General features: G+C 49.4%; 1 protein-coding gene across 6 annotated transcripts in view; it reads left to right on the top strand.

Moving 5' to 3' along the window:
• The window catches only part of SLC2A5 (solute carrier family 2 member 5), a 50,507-nt gene that overhangs the window by 11,821 nt on the left and 17,182 nt on the right, over positions 1–21,504 (top strand). Inside the window, exons 1-4 of one of the 6 annotated variants that reach the window (XM_025391062.1) lie at positions 4,407–4,646; positions 7,077–7,170; positions 17,853–17,951; positions 18,491–18,651. In XM_025391062.1, coding sequence (XP_025246847.1) covers positions 7,135–7,170; positions 17,853–17,951; positions 18,491–18,651 — 296 coding nt within the window. In that variant the 5' untranslated portion in view covers positions 4,407–4,646; positions 7,077–7,134. Of the gene's footprint in view, positions 1–4,406; positions 4,647–6,837; positions 7,171–17,852; positions 17,952–18,490; positions 18,652–21,504 lie in introns of those variants that run through there. The other 5 variants (XM_025391052.1, XM_025391045.1, XM_025391071.1 and 2 more) reach the window with 5 other exon arrangements.

Raw genomic sequence — 21,504 nt, 5'->3', positions numbered from 1 at the left:
AAACCTGGCCCAAATAAACTCTCTACTTGTATGGATTTCACCTCAGTTTTTTCCTTTAGATTAATAAGTGGGTGTGGCCAAGAGCCATTTCCTCTCCCCATCAATCAAGCAAGGCAAATATAGATACCACCTTGATAACAACCCTGTTTTATGCCTCAAAGGCACATGTAGGCATTTCTGCTGTCACGTGAGATACATGTTCCTGAAGAACAAGACATTCTGCCAAGTGACACATAAAAATAACAGGGCTTAAGGGGAGAAAGGACTGGCAAGGACCATTTGAATCCTATGCAGTTTTACAATCTGAACACAAACAAGTATAAATGCAGTCTTGATAAGCACAGCAGCTAGGGCAGATCTCCACTGCCATGGGGTGGACAGCTTTCTCTTCTCAGATTAGGATCTTTGGGTCTTTCACTCCTAGTAGAGCTGTTTCATCAAAATTGAAAATCCGGCCAGGTGCGGTGGCTCACACCTGTAATCCCAGCACTTTGGGAGGCCGAGGAGGGCAGATCATTTGGGGTCAGGAGTTCAAGACCAGCCTGGCCAACATGGCGAAACTCCGCCTCTACTAAAAATACAAAAATTAGCCAGGCGTGGTGGCACGTGTGTGTAATTCCAGTTACTCGGGAGGCTGAGGCAGGAGAATCGCTTGAATCTGGAAGGTGGAGGTTGCAGTGAGCCAAGATCGTGCCACTGCACCCAAGCCTGGGCAACACAGCAAGACTCCATCTCCAAAAAAAAAAAAAAAAAAAAAAAGCCAGGCACAGGGCTCACGCCTGTAATCCCAGCACTTTGGGAGGCCAAGGCGGGCAGATCACCTGAGGTCAGGAGTTGGAGACCAGCCTGACCAACATGGTGAAACCCTGTCTCTACTAAAAGTACAAAAAATTAACTGGGCATGGTGGCAGGCCCCTGTAATCCCAACTACTCGGGAGGTTGAGGAAGGAGAATCGCTTGAACTCGGGAGGCCAAGGTTGCAGTGAGTTGAGATCATGCCATTGCACTCCAGCCTGGGGGACAAGAGCAAGACTTTGCCTCAGAAAAAAAAAAAGAATTGAAAATCCAATTCAGGCTACAATCAGTTAAAACAAACAAATTACATATTAAAATGTCTTCAGCTGTCCTCCTAACTCCACCATTTAGTTTAAGATTATTGAAAGGGTCACAGGGCAGTGACAACTGTCTGGACCAGTGGCACGGGAGTAAAAGAATTTACCAAGACAGTTGTAGGTAGAGAAAGATAGATTTGTTAGAGAAAGTAGGAAAATATGTTGCAAGGAGGCAACGGGCGGTATCAGCAGAAGAGGAGCAGACTGCAAGGAAACAAAGGCTTGCTGGAGATTTTATAGGACGGTTCTTGGGATGATGGATAACACCATGGCTGCAGGACCTAACCTGCCTTCTTCTGTCAGCCGGGATGTTTGATAAATTGAGGCGTTCCATGTTAAGCGGGAAGTTTGTGAGTTATGTGTGTTATTTGTTCAGGAGGGCTACACTTCCTGGGACATAAACACAGACAGACCTATAACTCATCTGCTTCCTCTTTGTTTATCTGTCCTGGACCATGAAGAAAGGCAGATTTATAGCTTATTTGCTTTCCCTTTTGCTTTCCCCTGGTGCTGCCAACCTGACTCCATTTCCCTAATTAGGACTCCACAGAAAGCCTGGAAAGCACTTCTTTTTTTTTTTTTTTTGAGACAGGATCTCACTCTGTTGCTCAAGCTGAGTTCTGTGGCTCAGTCACAGCTCACTGTAGCCTGAAGTTCCTGGCTCAAGAAATTCTTCTGCCTCAGCCTCTCGAGTAGCTGGGACTACAGGTGCACATCACCACACCCAGATAATTTTTTATTATTTGTAGAGATAAGGTCTCCCTATGTTGCCCAGGCTGGTCTTGAACTCCTGGGCTCAAGCGATCCTCTTGCCTCAGCCTCCCAAAATTCTGGGATTACAAGAGAAAGCGCTTCTTGAAATCACAAAACCAGCCCAGAGCCCTGCAGAATTTGCACCGTCTTCTCTTTAAGGTCTTCATACGTTGTGTGAAAGGAAAATAAAAAACTCAGGACCCCAATTCACTCTGCCAAAAAGGGAAAAAAATTAAGCTGAAAGCTGAGTCATGCAAGGAGCTGTCTTTCCTTTTGTTCCTAAGCAGACAGCGACAAATAAAGGTTAAATATCCCCACAAGGAGCTACTCTGTGTTCACCTTACTTATGTAAAGTGCTGATTTACTGAGCAAGAGACAGACATATAAATGATGATTCCTCTACTTGTACGTTTTCTTTTGTAACATGTGGATTACCATACTCTCTTTCCCCTCCAGCCAGCTTTTCTTTAAATACTGAAGCCCTCAAACTCATCTTTGGAGAAAGGCATAGACCACAGACTGTTTCTGAGATTCAGCTTTTTTCTTCTGGGCATGTCCTTCACCTTGGCAAAATAAACTACTAAATTGATCGAGACCTGTCTCAGATACTTTTTGGTTTACCGTTGCTAAGCCTTGCTCTTTCGTTGACACAACGCTTGCCCCTCTCCGCCCCACCACCACCTCAAACTATTATATGAACATGCTGCTAAGAACACAAACACAGTTTCTGCATTCTACTGACAGTATTATTTTCTTTCATTTTTTTTTTTTATTTTTGGAGATGGAGTTTTGCACTGTCACCCAGGTTGAAGTGCAGTGGCTCGATCTCAGCCCACTGCCACCTCCACCACCTGGGTTCAAGCGATTCTCCTGCCTCAGCCTCCTGAGTAGCTGGGGTTACAGGCTCCCGCCACCAAGCCTGGCTAAGTTTTGTATTTTTAATACACACCGGTTTTCACCATGTTAGCCAGTCTGGTGTTGAACTCCTGTAATCTGCCTGCCTTGGCCTCCCAAAGTGCTGGGATTACAGGTGTGAGCCACCGCACCCGGCCAGCATTCTCTTGTTTACCATCTGCAAATGAACTAACTCACAGCGCAGAAGCACTTACCGAGTGAGGCAGAACAGACTCCGCCATTTGTACCACCAGGGGCTTTGGTAGAATATCTTCCTGTTTTGTGTCCTAACAGATTTTCAGGCATGCATTTAACAGTTTGACCAGGGGGAAACAGTTTCAGCTGCCAGTAACGGAAAACAAAATGGAGAAGTATTTTTCTTCCCTACTAAGTCAGGTTGGTGGTGGGGAGCTGGGATGGTGCTCCACAGGGGAAGGGGCCCCAGCTTCTCCTAGCTTGGTGCTCTGTCCTATGTGGTTTCAATCTCAAGGCCCAAGCTGGTGGCATCTCCATTCCAGGAAGCAGGATGGAGAAAGAGGCAAAGCTAAGAGAGCAAAGTTTCTGGAAGCTGCCTGCCATATGGCATCTTGCATACATTGCATTAAGCGGAACTTTACGTCTGTACTGACTGCAAGAGCAATGGGGAAATGTCTTTATTTTGGGCAGCCACAGATCTTGCTCCCAATTCTATTACTACAGAAGAGGCACTGACCAAATGGATTTATGGATGAGGAGAAGTCATTAGCAGCCTGTACAAAAGAGGCCCATGGCAAAACTTTAAAATTCTAGAACATTCCTAGCAGAGGTGAGGCCAGTAGTGACGGAAGTCCTGGTATCATTATCTGGTCACAGAAGGACCCAGAGATGTGCCTGCCTGTTTTGTGGTGTGGTGCTAACACAGTATTTTGCCCTGGTTAAATTTTTCTTATATAAAACATTTGCTTTTCATTCTAATTCAAAAAGGTAACTTTTCTGTTTTACATTTTTTTTTGGAGACGGTCTCACTCTGTCACCCAGGCTGGAGTGTAGTGGTGCGATCTCAGCTCATTGCAACTTCCGCCTCTCGGGTTCAAGAGATTCTCCTGCTTCAGCCTCCCAAACAGCTGGAATTATAGGTGCGCACCACCATGCCCAGATAATTTTTTTTTTTTTTTTTGGTATTTTTAGTAGAAACGGGGTTTCACCATGTTGGCCAGGCTGGTCTCGAACTCCTGACCTCAAGTGATCCACCTGCCCCGGCTTCACAAAGTGCTGGGTTTACAGGCATGAGCTACTGCGCCTGGCCTAGTTCTGTTTTATTATTAACAGTAACAAAAACGCTCCTATTTCCTCTCCCCCATCCTATCACCAATATCCCTCAAGTGTATCTACTTCTGTCTTCTCCATCCCCATGCTGGTCCAAGTCACATTGTTCTTTCACCTGGGCTAGGGCAAAGACCTTCCACTGCTCCTCCCCACTCCCCAATCCAGCGCTCTCTTGTCCCCTCCTCAGTTCACCTCTGGACAGACAGAGGGAACTTTAATTTTTAATTTAATTTTTATTTATTTCTAGAGACAGGGTCTTGCTCTGTCACCTGGGCTGGAGTGCAGTGGCAAGATCGAATTCCTGGGCTCAAGCGATCCTCTTGCCTCAGGTCTGCCAGGACCACCCTCCTCCCCAGAGTCCCACCCACCGCCCCCATCCCCCTCCTCCAGCTGTGAGCCACGAGGCTTCTCACAGTCTCCCACCCCGCCCTGCTCTCGGAACCTGCAGGCCTTGGTCTAATGGCGGCCTGAGGCAGGGGCCTGGAGGCAGATCCCCCCACCACAAAGGTTGGGAGTCCGTGGCCAGGAGGAGGACCCAGGCGATGCTGAGAGGGACTCCGGCAGAAGCTGAAGGGGACCCCGGCTGAGGCTCAGGGGGACTCGGGCAAAGGCAGAGGGGTACTCGGGCAAAGGCAGAGGGGAACCCGGGCAAAGGCAGAGGGGAACCCGGGCTGAGGCTGGGGGGGATCTGGGCTGAGGCTGGGGGGGATCTGGGCTGAGGCAGAGGGGGACCGAGGCTGAGGCAGAGGCCAAGGGGGATCCGGGCTGAGGCAGAGGGGTCTTGGGCAGGGACAGGACCTACCCGGAGCCCGCAGGTCCACCGGGCGGAGGGACTGACTGAGCGGCCCGCAGCCTGGCGTCGTGACGGCCTCGCGCCGCATCCTCTTCCCCGCGCTCGGCTCCCTCCAGGGCGGAAGCAGGGGTCGAGCGTTGGTGACGTCATCTATGGCTGTGCTTGCGACGCCCTGTCACTGGCAGGAACCAGGTACTGCGGCCTGCAGCTCCCGGGATGATCCCCTCTGGGCCCGAGGGCCTGGCCCACTGTCCCCGCATCCCGGCCAGCGACCCCCGTTTTTAGTTACCCCCTCGCCCAGAGGCAGGGAGAAGTGGAAGATCTGGGCCTAGATAGAAGCAGGTGTCATGCACTTGAGGTGACTGATGACTGCAAACTTTGGACGATTCTTTTTGAGGGGAGGGTGGAGGACAGAGATGGAGTCTCGCTCTGTGCCCAGGCTAGAGTACAGTGGCATGATCTCGGTGCACTGCAACCTCCGCCTCCTGGGTTCCAGCGATTCTCCTGCCTCAACCTCCCAAATAGCTGGGATTACAGGCGTCTGCCCCCACTCCCAGCTACTTTTTGTATTTTTAGTAAAGACGGGGTTTCACCATGTTGGTCAGGCTGGTCTCGAACTCCTGACCTAAGGTGATCCACCCGTCTCGGCCTCCCCGAGTGCTGGGATTACAGGCGTGAGCCACCACGCCCGGCCTGGATGCTTCGTTTTGTTGGATTGCTCACCTGTACCCGTCTCCTCACTCCCCCATCGGTGATTTCCTCTTCCCATCCTATCCCTGCAATTAAAGTGCATTTTCTTTGGAAACTTTTTCTAAATCTTTGAAATAATTGGAAACCTCTGGTCTTGCTATGCCTTAGTCACAAGTCAGTGCGCTAGGACAGTGGTACACAGAAGAAAAATGCAGTGAAGCTGGTGAAACAGAATGCTGAGTTCTCCCTTGTGAATAGGGACCTCCCCCACCCCCCACTAACACACACACATACACACAGACAGCCACACTGCTAGGCTTCTCACAGTCTCCCACCCTGAGCAACCCTGGGGGTTTGCTGCTAATGCAAGGAACAGTGCCCAACACAGGCTCCCAGTCTCTGCTTGTTTAAAGATGCATGAGATTTGGAGTGAATCACTAAAGTAACTGGATTTACGCCACAGCAAATAAAACAGGGAGTATGTCCTGTAAAGATGAAAACCTGCGGGGCTTGTGAGACTTTGGATTTTGGCCACTTACTGTGGCATGCCCTGTGACAGCTGAATGAGTGCCAAGCACAGGGGACTGACAGTGGCCTGGCCTTGAGATGGCCGGACCTGGACCAGCAACTGTGACTCACTTTCCCTGCCCTGCCTGGAAAGGGGTTTGAGGTATTTACCACCTTCCCAGTAGTGATGAATACACAGAAAGTAACATCTCTAGGTCATTCTGAGCTCCTTAAAATGCAAAATAAGAGGCCAGGCGTGATGGCTCATGCCTGTGATCCCAGCACTTTGGGAGGCCAAGGAGGGCAAATCACTTGAGGTCAGTTCGAGACCAGCCTGGCCAACATGGCAAAACCCTGTGTCTACTAAAAATACAAAAATTAGCCGGGCGTGGTAGTGCACACCTGTAATCCCAGCTACTCAGGAGGTAGAAGCAGGGGAATCGCTTGAACCCGGGAGGCGGAGGTTGCAGTGAGCCGAGATCACGCCACTGCACTCTAGCCTGGGACAAGAGCGAAACTCCGTCTCAAAAAAAAAAAAAAAAAAACGGAAAATGAGAAACTTTCCCCAAACAGTGTTGCACGGTTACTTGGGCAAAACTGACTCTCCACCAGAGAGACTTGACTGTAGCTTTCCTGGCAGGGACAGCGTCTATGAGGTCTCTAGTGGCCCAATCTGTTGCCCTTGTATTACCTGGTGTCGTGTAGGGTGGATGACAGCTGTTGTTTGCCATGCGTTCCTGACAGAAATAACCCTTCCAGTCACTCACCATGAGCCTGACTGGTAGAGACTTTAGCAATGGGGAAATACCGCAGACTGTTCCATCAGGACAATGCTGGGCCTGCAGTCCCCAGGGGGCACCCACTTGCTTAGCCAAACCCCAGACGTTTCATTTAAAAGCAGAAGTGAAAGGAAGACCAGGTTCCTGAAAGGGTTATTCTGACTTAGTCTGGCTATAAAAATGCTATTGGCTGTTATTTGGCGTGGCCAAAGTGCACCCAGAATGTCTTCTCTCTCCATTCAGTGCACGCGTTACTTTGGCTAAAAGAAGGTGAGCGGCACTCTGCCCTTCCAGAGCAAGCATGGAGCAACAGGATCAGAGCATGAAGGAAGAAGGGGTGAGTGTGTTGCTCAGGGAAAGGGGCCAAGAGCAGGCTTGGCTGCCAGGTCCCGTTCAGCCTTCCTGGAGAGTCGCTGGGGGGCTCCTGGTGTTGCAGAAGGAACTCTGTGTTGGGAGGGATCATGGTGGGGCGAGGGGGAGTCTTGTCCAGGAGGTGGTCTTTTATAGGGAGGAGAGAGGTTTAGAGACCAATGCTCTGTGGAAATCATTCTACTGGAACAGCCTTTAAAAGCAGGATCTGTAACTGAATGGAAGAGACCCAAAGGATTCATCTGTCCCAACCTGAACCAAACATGTTAGCTGCAAAATCCGTCTATGTTTGGTGAGATGTTTTGCTCTGCTTTTGTTTTGCTTTTGGCTTCAGGGCAGTTAGTTAACCTTTTCAGCAAGTAACATAGCTGAGCTGCACGAAAGCAAGTCAAACTCAGAGAAGGCATTGCTAGATTTGAATTTAGTTCAGATCTGTCACGTAGGTTTCCTGCCTTTTAGATACTGAGGGTCCCTTGTTTTAGAGACGAAAGATTTTCATGGACTCCCACAACATAATTGCAGTTTACTTTCTAGATTCCCTTGATTGAGGAAAATGCATAATGTCAGAAAAGTAACATTGACTTATTAACACTTTAAAAGAATTTGCATTTGTTCATCACAATAGCATCTGCTTGTATTTGGAGTGGAGGAAAGCAGTGCACATTTTTGCAAAACAGCATTTGTTCAGGCATGGGTGTGAGACCCTCACCATAGGCAGACTGGAAACATGCTCTGTAGCACATAGATTAAGACTGGGTCTTGGGAGGCCGAGGCAGGTGGATCACCTAAGGTCAGGAGTTCCAGACCAGCTTGGCCAATGTGGTGAAACCCCGTCTCTACTAAAAATACAAAAATTAGCCAGGCATGGTGGCGGATGCCTGTAATCCCAGCTACTCTGATCAGCGGATGCTGAGGCAGGAGAATCACTTGAACCTGGGAAGCAGGGGCTGCAATGAGCTGAGATCGTACCATTGCACTCCAGCCTGGGCAACAAGAGCGAAACTTCATCTCAAAAAAAAAAAAAAAGTGGACCTGGGAAGTAGAAGCCCCAGGATTCATTCCTGCTCCATCCTATTCTAGCTGTGGGACTTGGGCAAGTTCTTTAACTCTTCTGTGTCTCAGTTTTCTCATCTGTAAAATGGGAGTAATAACCATACCGCCTCATACGGTGCTGGAGCAATTAAATGAGACAATGCATGTAAAGTACCTGGCACAGACTGAGTTCCCCATAAAATGTTACTACTTTTCTTTCTCTCTCTCTCTTTTTTTTTGACACAGAGTCTCGCTCCGTCACTCAGGCTGGAGTACAGTGGTACAATCTTGGCTCACTGCAACCTCCACCTCCTGGGCTCAAGTAATCCTCCCACCTCAGCCTCCTGAGTAGCTGGGATTCCAGGCATGCACCACCACACCCAGCTAATTTTTGTATTTTTAGTAGAGACGGGGTTTCACCATGTTGGCCAGGCTGGTCTAGAACTCCTGGCCTCAAGTGATCCACCCACCTTGGCCTCCCAAAGTGCTGGGGTTACAGGTGTGAGCCACCATGCCTGGCCTTTGTAAAGGTTACTACTTTTCAATCATTCTTTAGAGCTGGTTTCTCCACCTCCGCATGATTGCCATTTGGCGCTGGCTAATGCTTTGTTGTAGGGGCTGTCTTGCGTGTTACAAGATGTTTAGCAGCTTCCCTGGCTCTACCTTCTAGACGCAGTAGCACCCTCCCCCAGGAGTGACAACCAATGTCCCCGAGAGGGCAGAATCAACTCCCAGCCCTCAACTGGGAGTCACTGCTTTGGAGTCTACTCAGCCCCTTCACTTGGGTCATCTTGTTTGTCTCACGACTAAGAAAGTGTTAGACAAATCAAGTGTTATCACCTCCATGTTATAGAAAAGAAGCAGAGGTGATGAGGACTTAGGTGTTTGGGGGTCAGGGAGGTCCTCTGCTGTCCAGAGAAAGGCACGACTGCCACGTTCCCCACGTCCCCCATGTGCCGCTGTAGAAAGGAAGGGAAACACCCCCACGTGGCAGGCCCTGAAACTGAGTAACACATTGAGAAAGGAAATGATTCAGATGGCCACATGCGAGAGGCGTGGGCTGACCCCAGCTGCCCGCTGCCTCAGCCCTCCAGGACAGGAAGCCTCTTCTGAGCCAGAGGGATGAAGGTGGAGATGGGCTCCCCCTCCTGAGAGCAGCCTGCCCCTTGGGGAGAAAGCCAGGGCGTGTTGGGCTTCCCGAAACACTCCAAAGGAAGCGATTCCAATAGTCTGTAAGAATCTGGGAAACCATTAAGTGCAGCCGAGAGGGGATGTAGGAGCCAAGGAGAAATGCGGGGGCAGGCGAAGGCTACAGAGGCTGCGCCGTCTGGGGAGAAGGGTGTCTGGCAGTATGTGGAGCCACTCCCTACCCCTCAGTAGTGTGTGGCAGTGGCCTCACTGGCCTTTTCTTTTTCTTTCTTTTCTCTTTTTTTAAAAATTTATTTATTTTTTTAAATTTTGAGACAGGGTCTTACTCTGTTGGTCAGGCCAGAGTGCAATGGTGGGATCATAGCTCACTGCAACCTTGAAGTCCTGGGCTCCAGCAATCCTCCCACCTCAGCCTCCAGAGTAGCTGGGACTGCAGGCATGCAGCACCACGCTTGGCTAATTTTTAAATACTTTGAAGAGACGGTGTCTCCTTATACCCAGGCTGGTTTTGGGCTCCTGGGCTCAAGGGTGCCTTCTGCCCCGGCCTCCCAAAGTGCTTGGATTGTAGGCCTGAGCCACTGCACTCAGCCCTGCTTTTCTCCTACGTAGAGGGCAAACACTGACATCTGTCAGATGTGCACCAAGGACTTTCTGCCAGGAAAAAAAGACTCTTGGTCTGAAAGAAAAAAAAATAAATGGGTTAGGGAAAAAAAAAAAAAAAAAGATACAACAAGGTACTTTACAACTACATAAGAATTGAGGGCCAGGTGCAATGGCTCTTGCCTGTAATCCCATCAGTTTGGGAGGTTGAGGCAAGCAGATTGCTTGAGCCCACAAGTTTGGGACCAGCCTGGGCAACATGGCGAAACTCGGTCTCTACAAAATATACAAAAATTGGCTGGGCATGGTGACTGCGCCTATAGTCCCAGCTGCTCTGGAGGCTGAGGTGGGAGGATGCCTGAGCCTGGGAGGCAGAGGTTGCAGTGAGCAGAGATAGAGCCACTGCACTCCAGTGATTCCAGCCAGAGTGAGACTCCGTCTAAAAAAAACAAAGGATTGTTGAATAAAGTTCCCCACTTCAATACAAAGACGCCAAAATGCTTTGGAAAATAAAGACACATTTTTGTGGAGTGGCTCCACCAGCAACTAGTTGAGTATCCTAGAGCAACTAACACCCCTCCGTGCTCTCTGGGTCCTCATTGATAATCATTTGTAATTAATAGATTAATTAATTAACCCGTTTGTAACACCTGCCACAGGCCAGGCGTGGTCCTAAGTGTTCTATATCTGTGAACTCATTTATTCCTGTGGCAGTATCATTATCCTCAAAAAAACTTATTTTTTGAGGCAGGATCTGGCTCTATCACCCAGGCAGGAGTGCAGTGGCACAATCACGGCTCATTGCAGCCTCCTGGGCTCAAGCAATATTCCTGCCTTGTTTTTAAATTATTTTTGTAGAGATGAGCTCTCACTATGTTGCCCAGGCTGGTCTCAAACTCCTGGGCTCAAGCCATCCTCCTGCCTCGTCCTCCCAAATTGCGGGGATTACAGGCGTGGACCACCAGGCCAGGCCCATTATCCCCATTCTAAAGGTGAAGGAACTGAGAAGTTCAGGGAGTTGCCCAAGGCCACACAGCCCGGCAGAGCCAGGCTTTGATGCCACACTCCTGGGCTCCAGAAGCTGTGCTCCAAACCACTACAGCGGCTAACATCTCTCCCTGTCCCTCCCGCTACTTGTTTGTGAAACTGAGTTCAACAGTGCGATAAGGTGACAGAGCTTGAAGTACCGATCCTAACTACTCCAGGGGTGTTTGCATTCTGACTGGAGATTCCTAACAAGGAAAAGTTTGGAACTGAAAGAATGTCTCTCTGACAACAGAAACTTCAAGATGGATTTCTAAGGGAGATGGTTTGGGCTTCCTTCCCAGTGACTTTGAATCGCACCCTATCAGAAGGTCAGCCTTGAGGATCGTCGACCTAAAAAAAGAAACTGAAGCAAAATTGATGTAGAGAGTGTATTGGGGCCAAGGTTGAGGACTGGAGCCCTGGAAAACACTGGGAAGTACTTTGGAGAGCATAGGAGAGGTTCAAGTTTTTAAAGAAAAAAGGACAAATCAGGAGAGGACTGATTACTGGTTGTTTGTTAGGAATTCTCACTGGTTTAGAGAAATGACATTGATGTAGTGATAGGCTATGCATTGGTTTTTGTTTTGAAACAGAATCTTGCTCTTGTCACCCAGGCTGGAGTGCAATGGCGCGATCTCGGCTCACTGCAACCTCCACCTCCCAGATTCAGGCAATTCTCCTGCCTCAGCCTCCCAAGTGGCTGGGATTACAGACGTCTGCCACCATGCCCGGCTAACTTTTTGTATTTTTAGTAGAGACGTGGTTTCACCGTGTTGTCCAGGCTGGTCTCAAACTCCTGACCTCATGATCTGCCCACCTCGGCCTCCCGCCGAAGTGCCGTGATTATAGGCGTGAGCCACCGCGCCCGGCCTACGTTGTTGACTGTAGGGTATGTGCTATGGTATCTGGTGTATGGCATTATTAGGCTAATTTACAGCTACTTGGTGGCAACACTCAGTGTAGAGTCCACATAGCAGGCAGATGACTTAGCTCACATGGGAATGAGATGTGACTGCTGCCGTATTTCAGAACTTTGCTGGACCGATCATTTAAAGGGGTGCACATCCCCCCAAAAGTTTCTTTTCTTTCTTGGGGTGGTGGTTATTACTAAAGTCTTAAAATGTTCTCTGTATTATGCAAGGCAGGAAACTGGTTTACTGACAGCATGAGGAATGTGGTTTCTGGTTTCTCCCTGCAGCACAGCTCAGAGTCATGGCAACCTCCTTAGCCTCTAAGGAGAGCCCCTCCCGGTCATGGCTGGGGATCACTGGGGTCTCTCATTTTAACAGGCTGGCCAGAGACCCACACATCCTCTTCAGCCCCTCCCTTTTCCTTATGCCCTAATCCAGCCCAGTACCAAATTCTTTTTGTTCCCCCTCCAGGAAAGCAAAAAAAGAAAGAAAGAGGGCTTAAGCCTTCTTTCTACTATGTGCATCTTTATTGAGACTATAACTCAATACCATACAATTTCACCCCTCTAAAGTACACAGGCCTCGGCTGGCACTGTGGCTCACACTTATAAAACCAGCACTTTAGGAGGCTGAGGTGAGAGGATTGCTTGAGACCGGGAGTTCAAGACTAGCTTGGGCAACATAGCGAGACCCTGTCTCTATAAAAAATGTAAATAATAGCCTGGTGTGGTGGCTCACACCTATAATCCCAGCACTCTAGGTGGTCAAGGCAGGTGGATCACTTGAGGTCAGGAGTTTGAGACCAGCCTGGCCAACATGGTGAAACCCTGTCTCTACTAAAAATACAAAAATTAGCCAGGCGCAGTGGCATGCACCTGTAATCCCAGCTACCCGGGAGGCTGAGGCAGGAGAATGGCTTGAACTGAGGAGGTGGAGGCTACAGTGAGCTGAGATTGTGCCAGTGCACTCCAGCCTGGGTGACAGAGCAAGACTCCATCTCCAAAAACAAAAACAAAAACAAAAACAATTTAAATAAATAAAGTATACAGGCTGGGCGTGGCAGCTCACACCTGTAATACCAGCACTTCGGGAGGCTGAGGCAGGAGGATAGAGACCAGTCTGGGCAACTAAGCGAGACTCTGTCTCTACACACACACACAAAGTACATGTTAATATGTAAAAGTATACAATTTATCACCAGAGTGAAATAAGCCAGGCGCGGGAAGACACGCGCCACATCATCTTACATGTGGAATCTGAAAAAGTTGAACTCTCTAAGTGGAACTCACAGGCTGAGAAGTGGTATCACATGCTGATTTTTATTTGCGTTTTCCTCATGGGATACCAAGTCTTTTTAATTTGCATCCTCAATAGTCGTCAAAGCTGGCACTTTTAACCCCTACCGTGGCCCGTTCCATTACCCAAGTGCCCATCTGCTGTCTGCTGGCTTCTGTAGTAACCCGATCCTTGGTCTCCCTTCTGCTCTGCACGTAGCAGCTGGAGTAATTTTTTATTTTTTGAGACAGAGTCTTGCTCTGTTTCCCAGACTGGAGTGCAGTGGCGTGATCTCGGCTCACTGCAACCTCCACCTCCTGGGTTCAAGCAATTCTCCTGCCTTAGCCTCCCTAGTAGCTGGGACTACAGGCATGTGCCACCACGCTTCACTTATTTTTGTATTTTTAGTAGAGATGGGGTTTCACCATGTTGCCCAGGCTGGTGTCAAACTCCTAACCTCAAGTGATCCTCCCGCCTTGGTCTCCCAAAGTGCTGGGATTACAGGCATGAGCCACTGCGCCTTTTAAAATAATTTTTTAAAAGTCCAAATCCTTCCATCCCACTCCCGGCTACAGAGCACATGGAGGGAACAGCCAGTCTGTTCTATGGCCCTCACCCCGCCTGCCCTCCTTTCCCCACGCTCCCCCCGGCTTGCCCTCCTTTCCCCACGCTCCAGCCACACTGGCCAAATTCCAGATGCTCAAAGGTTCCGAGCTCCGCCTGCCGCAGGCCTTCCAACAGGCTGTTCCCTTTCTCTGAACCACTCTCTTCTTCCCCCTCCTCTCCTCGGCTGAGATGTTGCTCCCCAGACCTCTCTTTTTAACCACTCCTGTGTTTTTCTTCTTAGTACTTACTACAGTTACAGTTTATTACATTCTCATGTAGTTTCTTAATGTGTGTCTTTACCATTGGACAATAGTCTGCTGGGGGCAGCTGTCTTGCTCACTGGAGGGTACTGTGCTTCCTGGAGTCCAGTTACCTGGCCATATGTGTTTGTGTAATGAAGACGGTTGGACCAGCAGGGTTAGTGAGAACCCACCCAGAATAACTTTGCTACTCCCAGGAGAGTGAGCCGTGATTCCTGCGGCGCCCACAGAATGTGCCTGTGGCTTGAATTCAGGGAGGAAGTGAAAGAATGGAGGGTGAATTGAATGCTCTATCCTCAGAGACTCTATAGCCTGGTCATTTAGTCGCTCTGATCTCTCCTCCATAGTCTCTCTGATCGTTTTTGCCGGGATCCCATCAAAGCAGTCAGGGAGCTGGCTATCCATGGTGCCTGGCAGAACCCCCAACTCTGGGGCATGAGCCCTGGGAACCAGACACCTCCACCAGCTGGGCTGTGCTTGTTGACTGTGCTGCTGGCCAGAACCCCACCCCTGACCCCAAAGGACTTCAAACCTTAGGGCCCGCATCAGGCTGAGGGAGTGGTCAAGAGCTACACTTGGCTGTGTGAATGAAGCTGGTTGCAGTTTCATCTTACTGAGAAGCGAATTAGGAAAGAACTTTTTATTTTTATTTTTTTTGAGATAGGGTCTCGCTTTGTTGCCCAGGCTGGAGTGCAGTGGTGCGACCATAGCTCACTGCAGCCTTGAATTCCTGGGCTCGAGCGATCCTCCCACCTCCGCCTCCTGAGTAGCTGGGATCACAGGCATATTCACCACCATACCCAGCTAATTTTTAATTTTGTTTTTGGTAGAGACAGGTCTCCCTATGTTGCCCAATCTGGTCTCAAACTCCCGGACTCAAGCGATCCTCCTACCTTAGCTTCTCAAAGTGCTGGGATTACGAGCATTTGCCATCACACCCAGATGTTTTGTTTTGTTTTGTTTTGTTTTGCTGTTTTGATGAGATAGGGTCTCGCTCTGTCACCCAGGCTGGAGTGCAGTGGTGAGATCTCACCTCACTGCAACCTCTGCCTCCCGTGCTCAAGTGATCCTTCCACCTCAGCCTCCTGAGTAGCTGGGATTACAGATGCGCATCACGCCCAGCGAATTTTTGAATTTTTAGTAGAGACGAGGTTTCACCATGTTACCCGGGCTGGCCGAGAACTCCTCGGCTCAAGCAGTCTACCCACCTCAACCTCCCAAAGTGCTGGGATTATAGGCATGAGCCATCGTGCCCAGAAGAAAAATTTTTAATCAACATTTTCTTCCCTTTCTTCCCCCCACTCCTACCCCTCTCTCTTCTGTAACACAATCAAGCAGTAGAACAGCTATAGGGGAAGGATTTTTGTCTGTCTTGTTTGTTCACCACTATATCCCTGACACTTAGAGCAATGCCTGCTTCACACTGGGCGCTCAGTGTGTTGAGTGATTGAATGGTGAATAGATGAGTGAATGAATGAATATACAGAGCCAGTCAGATGGGAGGTGAGCCAAGTCTATTGTGTGTGCATATGTGTGTTGGGGGGTGGGCTGTGTGTGTGTGGGGTGGGCTGTATGTGGTGTGTGTGGGGGGGTGTGTGTGTGGGGTGTGAGGGGTGTGTGTGTCGGGGGGATGTGTGGCCTGTATGTCTATATGTGTGCTGTGTGTGATGTGTGTATTTGTGCCTATGTGTGTAGGGGGTGAGGGGTGGGTGTGTATGTGTGTGGTGTGTGGGGGGAGTATGTGTGTGGTATGTGTGTATGATGTGTGTGTGTGTGCGTATGTGTGGGGGTGGGATGTGGGTGTGTGTAGGGTGTGTGGGGGGTGTGTGTGTAGTGGAGGCATGTGGGGGTGTGGGGTGTGTAGTGTGTGTACAGGTGGGGTGCGTGTATGTGTGTGTGTATGTAGTGTGTGTGTACATGTGGGGCGTTTGTGTAGTGTTTGTGTACATGTGGGGAGTGTGTGTAGTGTGTATATGTGGGGGGCATGCGTGTGTATTATGTGTACATGGGGGCGTGTGTGTATGTAGTGGNGTGTGTGTGTGTAGTGTGTGTAGTGTGTTTTTGCTCTTCAGCAGGGCTCCTTGCAGGTGTGCTCTTCAGAGGTTCACTCCACCCCGTCTGGGGCCCCGTGACAAGGCAGGAATGATCATTGTTTCTCTCCCTATCTGGCTCTTTACTTACCTCTGTCAAGACATCCTCTTTAGGCTGGGCACAGTGGCTCATGCCCACAATTCCAGCACTTCGGGAGGCCGAGGCAGCAGGATCTCTTGAGCTCAGGAGGAGACCAGCTTGGACAATATAATGAGACCTCTGTCTCTATAAAAAAATTTTTTTAATTAGCCAGGCATGATGGCATGCACCTGTAGTCCCAGCTACTCGGGAGGCTGAGGTGGGAGGATCACTTGAGCCCAGGAGGCTGAGGTCGCAGTGAGCTATAATAGCATCACAGCACTCCAGCCAGGGCAAGAAAGCAAGACCCTGTCTCAAAAAAAAAAAAAAAAAGAATCTCTGTAGATTTAGATTCAGTGGGATAGTGCTTGTCTTGTCACTGCAGGGCGGAGCATGAACCCGTGTCACCTGTGAAAGGCGGCTCTCTGGCCGGGCGCGGTGGCTCATGCCTGTAATCCCAGCACTTTGGGAGGCTGAGGCGGGCAGATCATGAGGTCAGGAGATCGAGATCATCCTGGCTAACATGGTGAAACCCCCTCTCTACTAAAAATACAAAAAATTAGCCGGGCGTGGTGGCAGGTGCCTGTAGTCCCAGCTACTCGGGAGGTTGAGGCAGGAGAATGGCGTAAACCTGGGAGGCGGAGCTTGCAGTGAGCCGAGATTGTGCCACTGCACTCCAGCCTGGGCGACAGAGACTGCATCTCAAAAAAAAAAAGAAAAAAAAAGAAAGGGGGCTCTCCAGCAGAGTAGGTGGGAGAAGGTCTTTTGATGGCAAGTCAGAGAGCAGCGCAGCGTCCTAAGCTCTCTCCGACAGCAGAGTCACCTCTGCAGCTAGATATGGTCGTAATTAATCCTGGCAAACACTCTGCGAGGGAGTGTGATTGTCCTCATTTTAGAGATGAGGAAACTGAAGATCCTGGAAATTAAGCTGAAAAGTGGCAATGGGCAGATTCAAAACTGAGGCCTGTAGATTTTAAGCCCACAGCTCTCTCCATGTCTGTCTCCCGCTCTTCATTACTAATCAATTTCCTCTTGTCATTACAGATTGTCTGAAAGGAAATTTTCAGTGGCCCTAAATAGCTAAAAATTTCTTTTTTTCTGTTTGATTTTTCCGGGAGTTTATGTTTGAGATGGTGCAAGAGCACATTTGCTGCAGTTGACAAATGCCACCACGTGGCAGGAATGTCACAGGAGCAATTCAAACATCAGCTGCAGTAGCTGCAGTGTTAGAGAAGTAGGTTTCAGCTTCTTTCTGATCCAGTGGTTCTCAAATGGGGCACTTCCCCACCGGGGGACACTTAGCAATGTCAGAAGACATTTGGGTTGTCGCAGCTGGGGAGAGGGGTGCTACTGGCACCATGTTTACGGGATGCTGTAGACATCCTGCTGTGCTCAGGACAGCCCCCACAATAAAGAATTATTGGACCCCCAAGTGTCAAAAGTGCCGTGGTTGAGAAAGCCTGCTATAACCCAAGGTGGGTTGAGGGTAGGTTTCAAGGAATGGAGTAGTCTCAAGACTACAGATCTTCAGATTCTGTTACATCTTTCTATGAAACCGAAGTAAAGCGGGAGGGCCCTGGAACCCTGGGGCTGCTTCCTGACCTAAGCTGCAATCTCTGCAGAGGCTGACGCTTGTGCTTGCCCTGGCAACCCTGATAGCTGCCTTTGGATCGTCCTTCCAGTATGGGTACAACGTGGCTGCTGTCAACTCTCCAGCCCTGGTAGGTCACCGTGGTGAGCAAGATGTGGGAGGGCGTTTGAAGCAGCCCATTGCCTGGGTGGGACTGGCCAGTGTGGGGCTATTCACACAGCTGTCCTCAAGCAAAGGGAGAGGAAAACACCCTCCAGACAGCACAGACCCGAGGGAATTCGCAGGCACATGGCTCTTGGGATGGGCCAGGTCTGGATGGACACACAGTGGGCTGGGCTCCAGGACAGGGCTCAGATCTTCTGTGGCCTTGCGGTTTAGAGGGAATCCAGAGGGGGCAGGGGTCTCCCAACTGATTGGAAAATTGGAGTCATCTCTTTCTGGCTGAGAAATACCAAGGGTGGTTTGCTGCTCAGAGGTTTCCCAGTCCTCCCCGTGGGTGCCCACCCTGCTTGCTGCTCATGAAGCTCTGTCCTGCCTCCCATCACCCCCCGGTTAATAAGGCTGGTCTCTGTGTGCCCAGGTTATTTCACTGGGTGTCCTAACAGCTAGTATTCTTCCTGCAAAACCGGAGCAAATTATTTTGGTGTTCTGTTTTGCTTTGTCTCCTAGCTCATGCAACAATTTTACAATGAGACTTACTACAGTAGGACCGGTGAATTCATAGAAGACTTCCCCTTGACGTTGCTGTGGTCTGTAACCGTGTCCATGTTTCCCTTCGGAGGGTTTATCGGATCCCTCCTGGTCGGCCCCTTGGTGAATAAATTTGGCAGGTAAGGGAAGGTGAATTTTTAATTCCCTGAAACTCATAGACCCCCATCAGAGCTAAAACATAGGCCTAAAACTGAAATCCTTATCATGAGACTAGGATAATAACCACTGTGGTGATTTTTCTTTTCTTTTTCTTTTTCTTTTTTTTTTTTTTTTAATTTTGAGATGGAGTCTTGCTCTGTCAGCCAGGCTGGAATGCAATGGCACGATCTTGGCTCACCACAACCTCTGCCTCTCGGGTTCAAGCGATTCTCCTGCCACAGCCTCCTGATCCTGGGATCACAAGTGTATACCACCACACCCGGCTAATGTATTTTTAGTAGAGATGGAGTTTCACCATGTTGGTCAAACTGGTCTCAAACTCCTGACCTCAGGTGATCCATCCGCCTCAGCCCCCCAGAGTGCTGGGATTACAGGCGTGAGTCACTGCGCCTGGCTGGTCATTTTTATTTCTAATGGGATCAGAAGAGAAGACCAGATATTGACAGTGTTTGGGGACCTAGGCAGGGTCTTGGGGCTTAGAAGCAGGGGTGGCCGGGGATCTACAGGCTCTCAGGCAGACCCGGACAGAGCCGTGTGTGCTTGTGGAGACCCAGGACTTGCTTCGGCTCATACTGCCCTTTTGTCCCCACAGTGTTGTCTAGGACATCTCTCTTGTGACACCAGCCTCCTGAACAAAGGGGTCAGGGCTGTATCTTTGCCCCTATTTCTGGAAACATTAGAAATGCCATATTTTATTCCAAAAAAGTGTCCTTAAGATATCACGCTCCCCCGTGTAAATTCTGTGGACGTTATGGAAGACCTAGTTAGAAACAGAATTTTAGAGGTCCCCTCGTCCAACCCCTCCAGGGATGAGGAGACATGGGGCTGAGTGAGGTCACAGATCTAGTGAGCCCAGAGTAACCCAGACTCTGACTCCTCCTCCAGTGTTTCAAGAAAAGAATCTGAGAATAAAAACACACGGCCGGGTGCGGTGGCTCACGCCTGTAATCCCAACACTTTGGGAGGCCGAGGCGGGTGGATCACCTGAGGTCAGGAGTTGGAGACCAGCCTGGACAGCATGGTGAAACCCCATCTCTACTAAAAATACAAAAATTAGCCGGGCATGGTGGTGGGCGCTTGTATTCCCAGCTACTCGGGAGGCTGAGGCAGGAGAATCGCTTGAACCCGGGAGGCGGAGGTTGCAGTGAGCCAAGATCGCACCATTGCACTCCAGCCTGGGCAACAAGAGCGAAACTCCATCTCAAAAAACAAACAAACAAACAAAAAACACTGCCGCAGCTTTGGGATCTAACATCTTCTTGAGAGGTTAGTGTTGAACCCACAATTTTCCCTGTGGGCCTTCGTGGAACAGAACATCCCTCCACTCAGAATCAGACCTGTGGGACACTTCTTGAGTGAAGAGCACGCCATTTGGTCCACAGACGGTGCTGAAGGTTGCTAATTGAGCTGTCTAGTTAGGAGTCTGATAAACAACTATTTGGCTATTTGCCGTTTTCTTAAGTATTTGTGGGTGTTATTTATTTCTTTATTTTTTGAGGTAGAGTCTTGCTCTGATGCCCAGGCTAGAGTGCAGTGGTGCGATCTTGGCTCACTGCAACCTCCACCTCCTGGGTTCAAGCCATTCTTCTGCCTCAGCCTCCCAAGTAGCTGCGATTACAGGTGGCCACCACCACACGCAGCTAATTTTTGTATTTTTAGTAGAAACAGGGTTTCACCATATTGGCCAGGCTGGTCTCAAATTCCTGGCCTCAAGTGATCCACCTACCTCTGCTTCCCAAAGTGCTGGGATTACAGGGGTGAACCACCGCATGTGGCCGGTGTTATTTAAATAACAGTAGCAACTAACTTTTATTAATGAGTTCCTATGTGCCAGGCACTATCCTGACTGGGTTTAGAAGTACTATTACAATCCTCACTTTATTTTTATTTATTTTTGAGATGGAGTCTCGCCCCGTCACCCAGGCTGGAGTGCAATGGCGCAATCTCAGCACATTGCAACCTCCACCTCCCAGGTTCGAGGGATTCTCCTGCCTTAGCCTCCCGAGTAGCTAGGATTACAGGTGCACGCCACCACACGAAGCTAATTTTTTGTATCTTTATTGGAGACGGAGTTTCACCATGTTGGCCAGGCTGGTCTCAAACTCCTGACCTCATGATCCGCCTGCCTCGGCCTCCCAAAGTGCTGAGATTACAGGTGTGAGCCACTGCACCTGGCTAATCCCCACTCCACTTTAAAGATGGGGAAATGGTGCACAGAGAGACACTGTAACTTACCCAAGATCACACAGCTGGGAGGTGGCCAGGAGTCTAACCCAGGACATTTCACTTCTGAGCATGAGCAAGTAATGTCTACACTCTACTTCTGTTATTTAGGGAAAATATCTTCTCAATCTGTTGCTTTATTTTTTTAATCATAGATACAGTACCTTTTTTATGCAAAATTTTAAAGTCTTCAAGTGGTCAAATTTATAGATTTTGCTTCTCAACTGGGGACACTTACAAAGCAAAAACTGTAAATATATGTATGTGAGACAGGATCTCACTCTGTCACCCAGGTGGGAGTGCAGTGGCACGATCACAGCTCACTGCAGCCTTGAACTCCTGGGCTCAAGGGATCCTTCTGCCTCAGCCTCCTAAACAGGTGGAACTACAGGGTGTGCCATGATGCTCAGCTCATTTTTTAGTTTTTGTAGAGACAGGGTCTCACTATGTTGCTCTGGCTGGTCTCAAACTTCTGGGCTAAAGCAATCCCCCCACCTTGGCCTCCCAAAGTGCTGGGATTATAGGCACGAACCACTACGCCTAGCCTCTTCTATATTTTTAAAATTTATTTCACAATTTTGTTTTTCCAG

The sequence above is a fragment of the Theropithecus gelada genome, chromosome 1 (genome assembly GCF_003255815.1).
Source record: "Theropithecus gelada isolate Dixy chromosome 1, Tgel_1.0, whole genome shotgun sequence".
Taxonomy (NCBI): Eukaryota; Metazoa; Chordata; class Mammalia; order Primates; family Cercopithecidae; genus Theropithecus; species Theropithecus gelada.
Note: the sequence above shows the minus strand (reverse complement) of the source record. Positions and strands in the feature narration are given on the sequence as shown.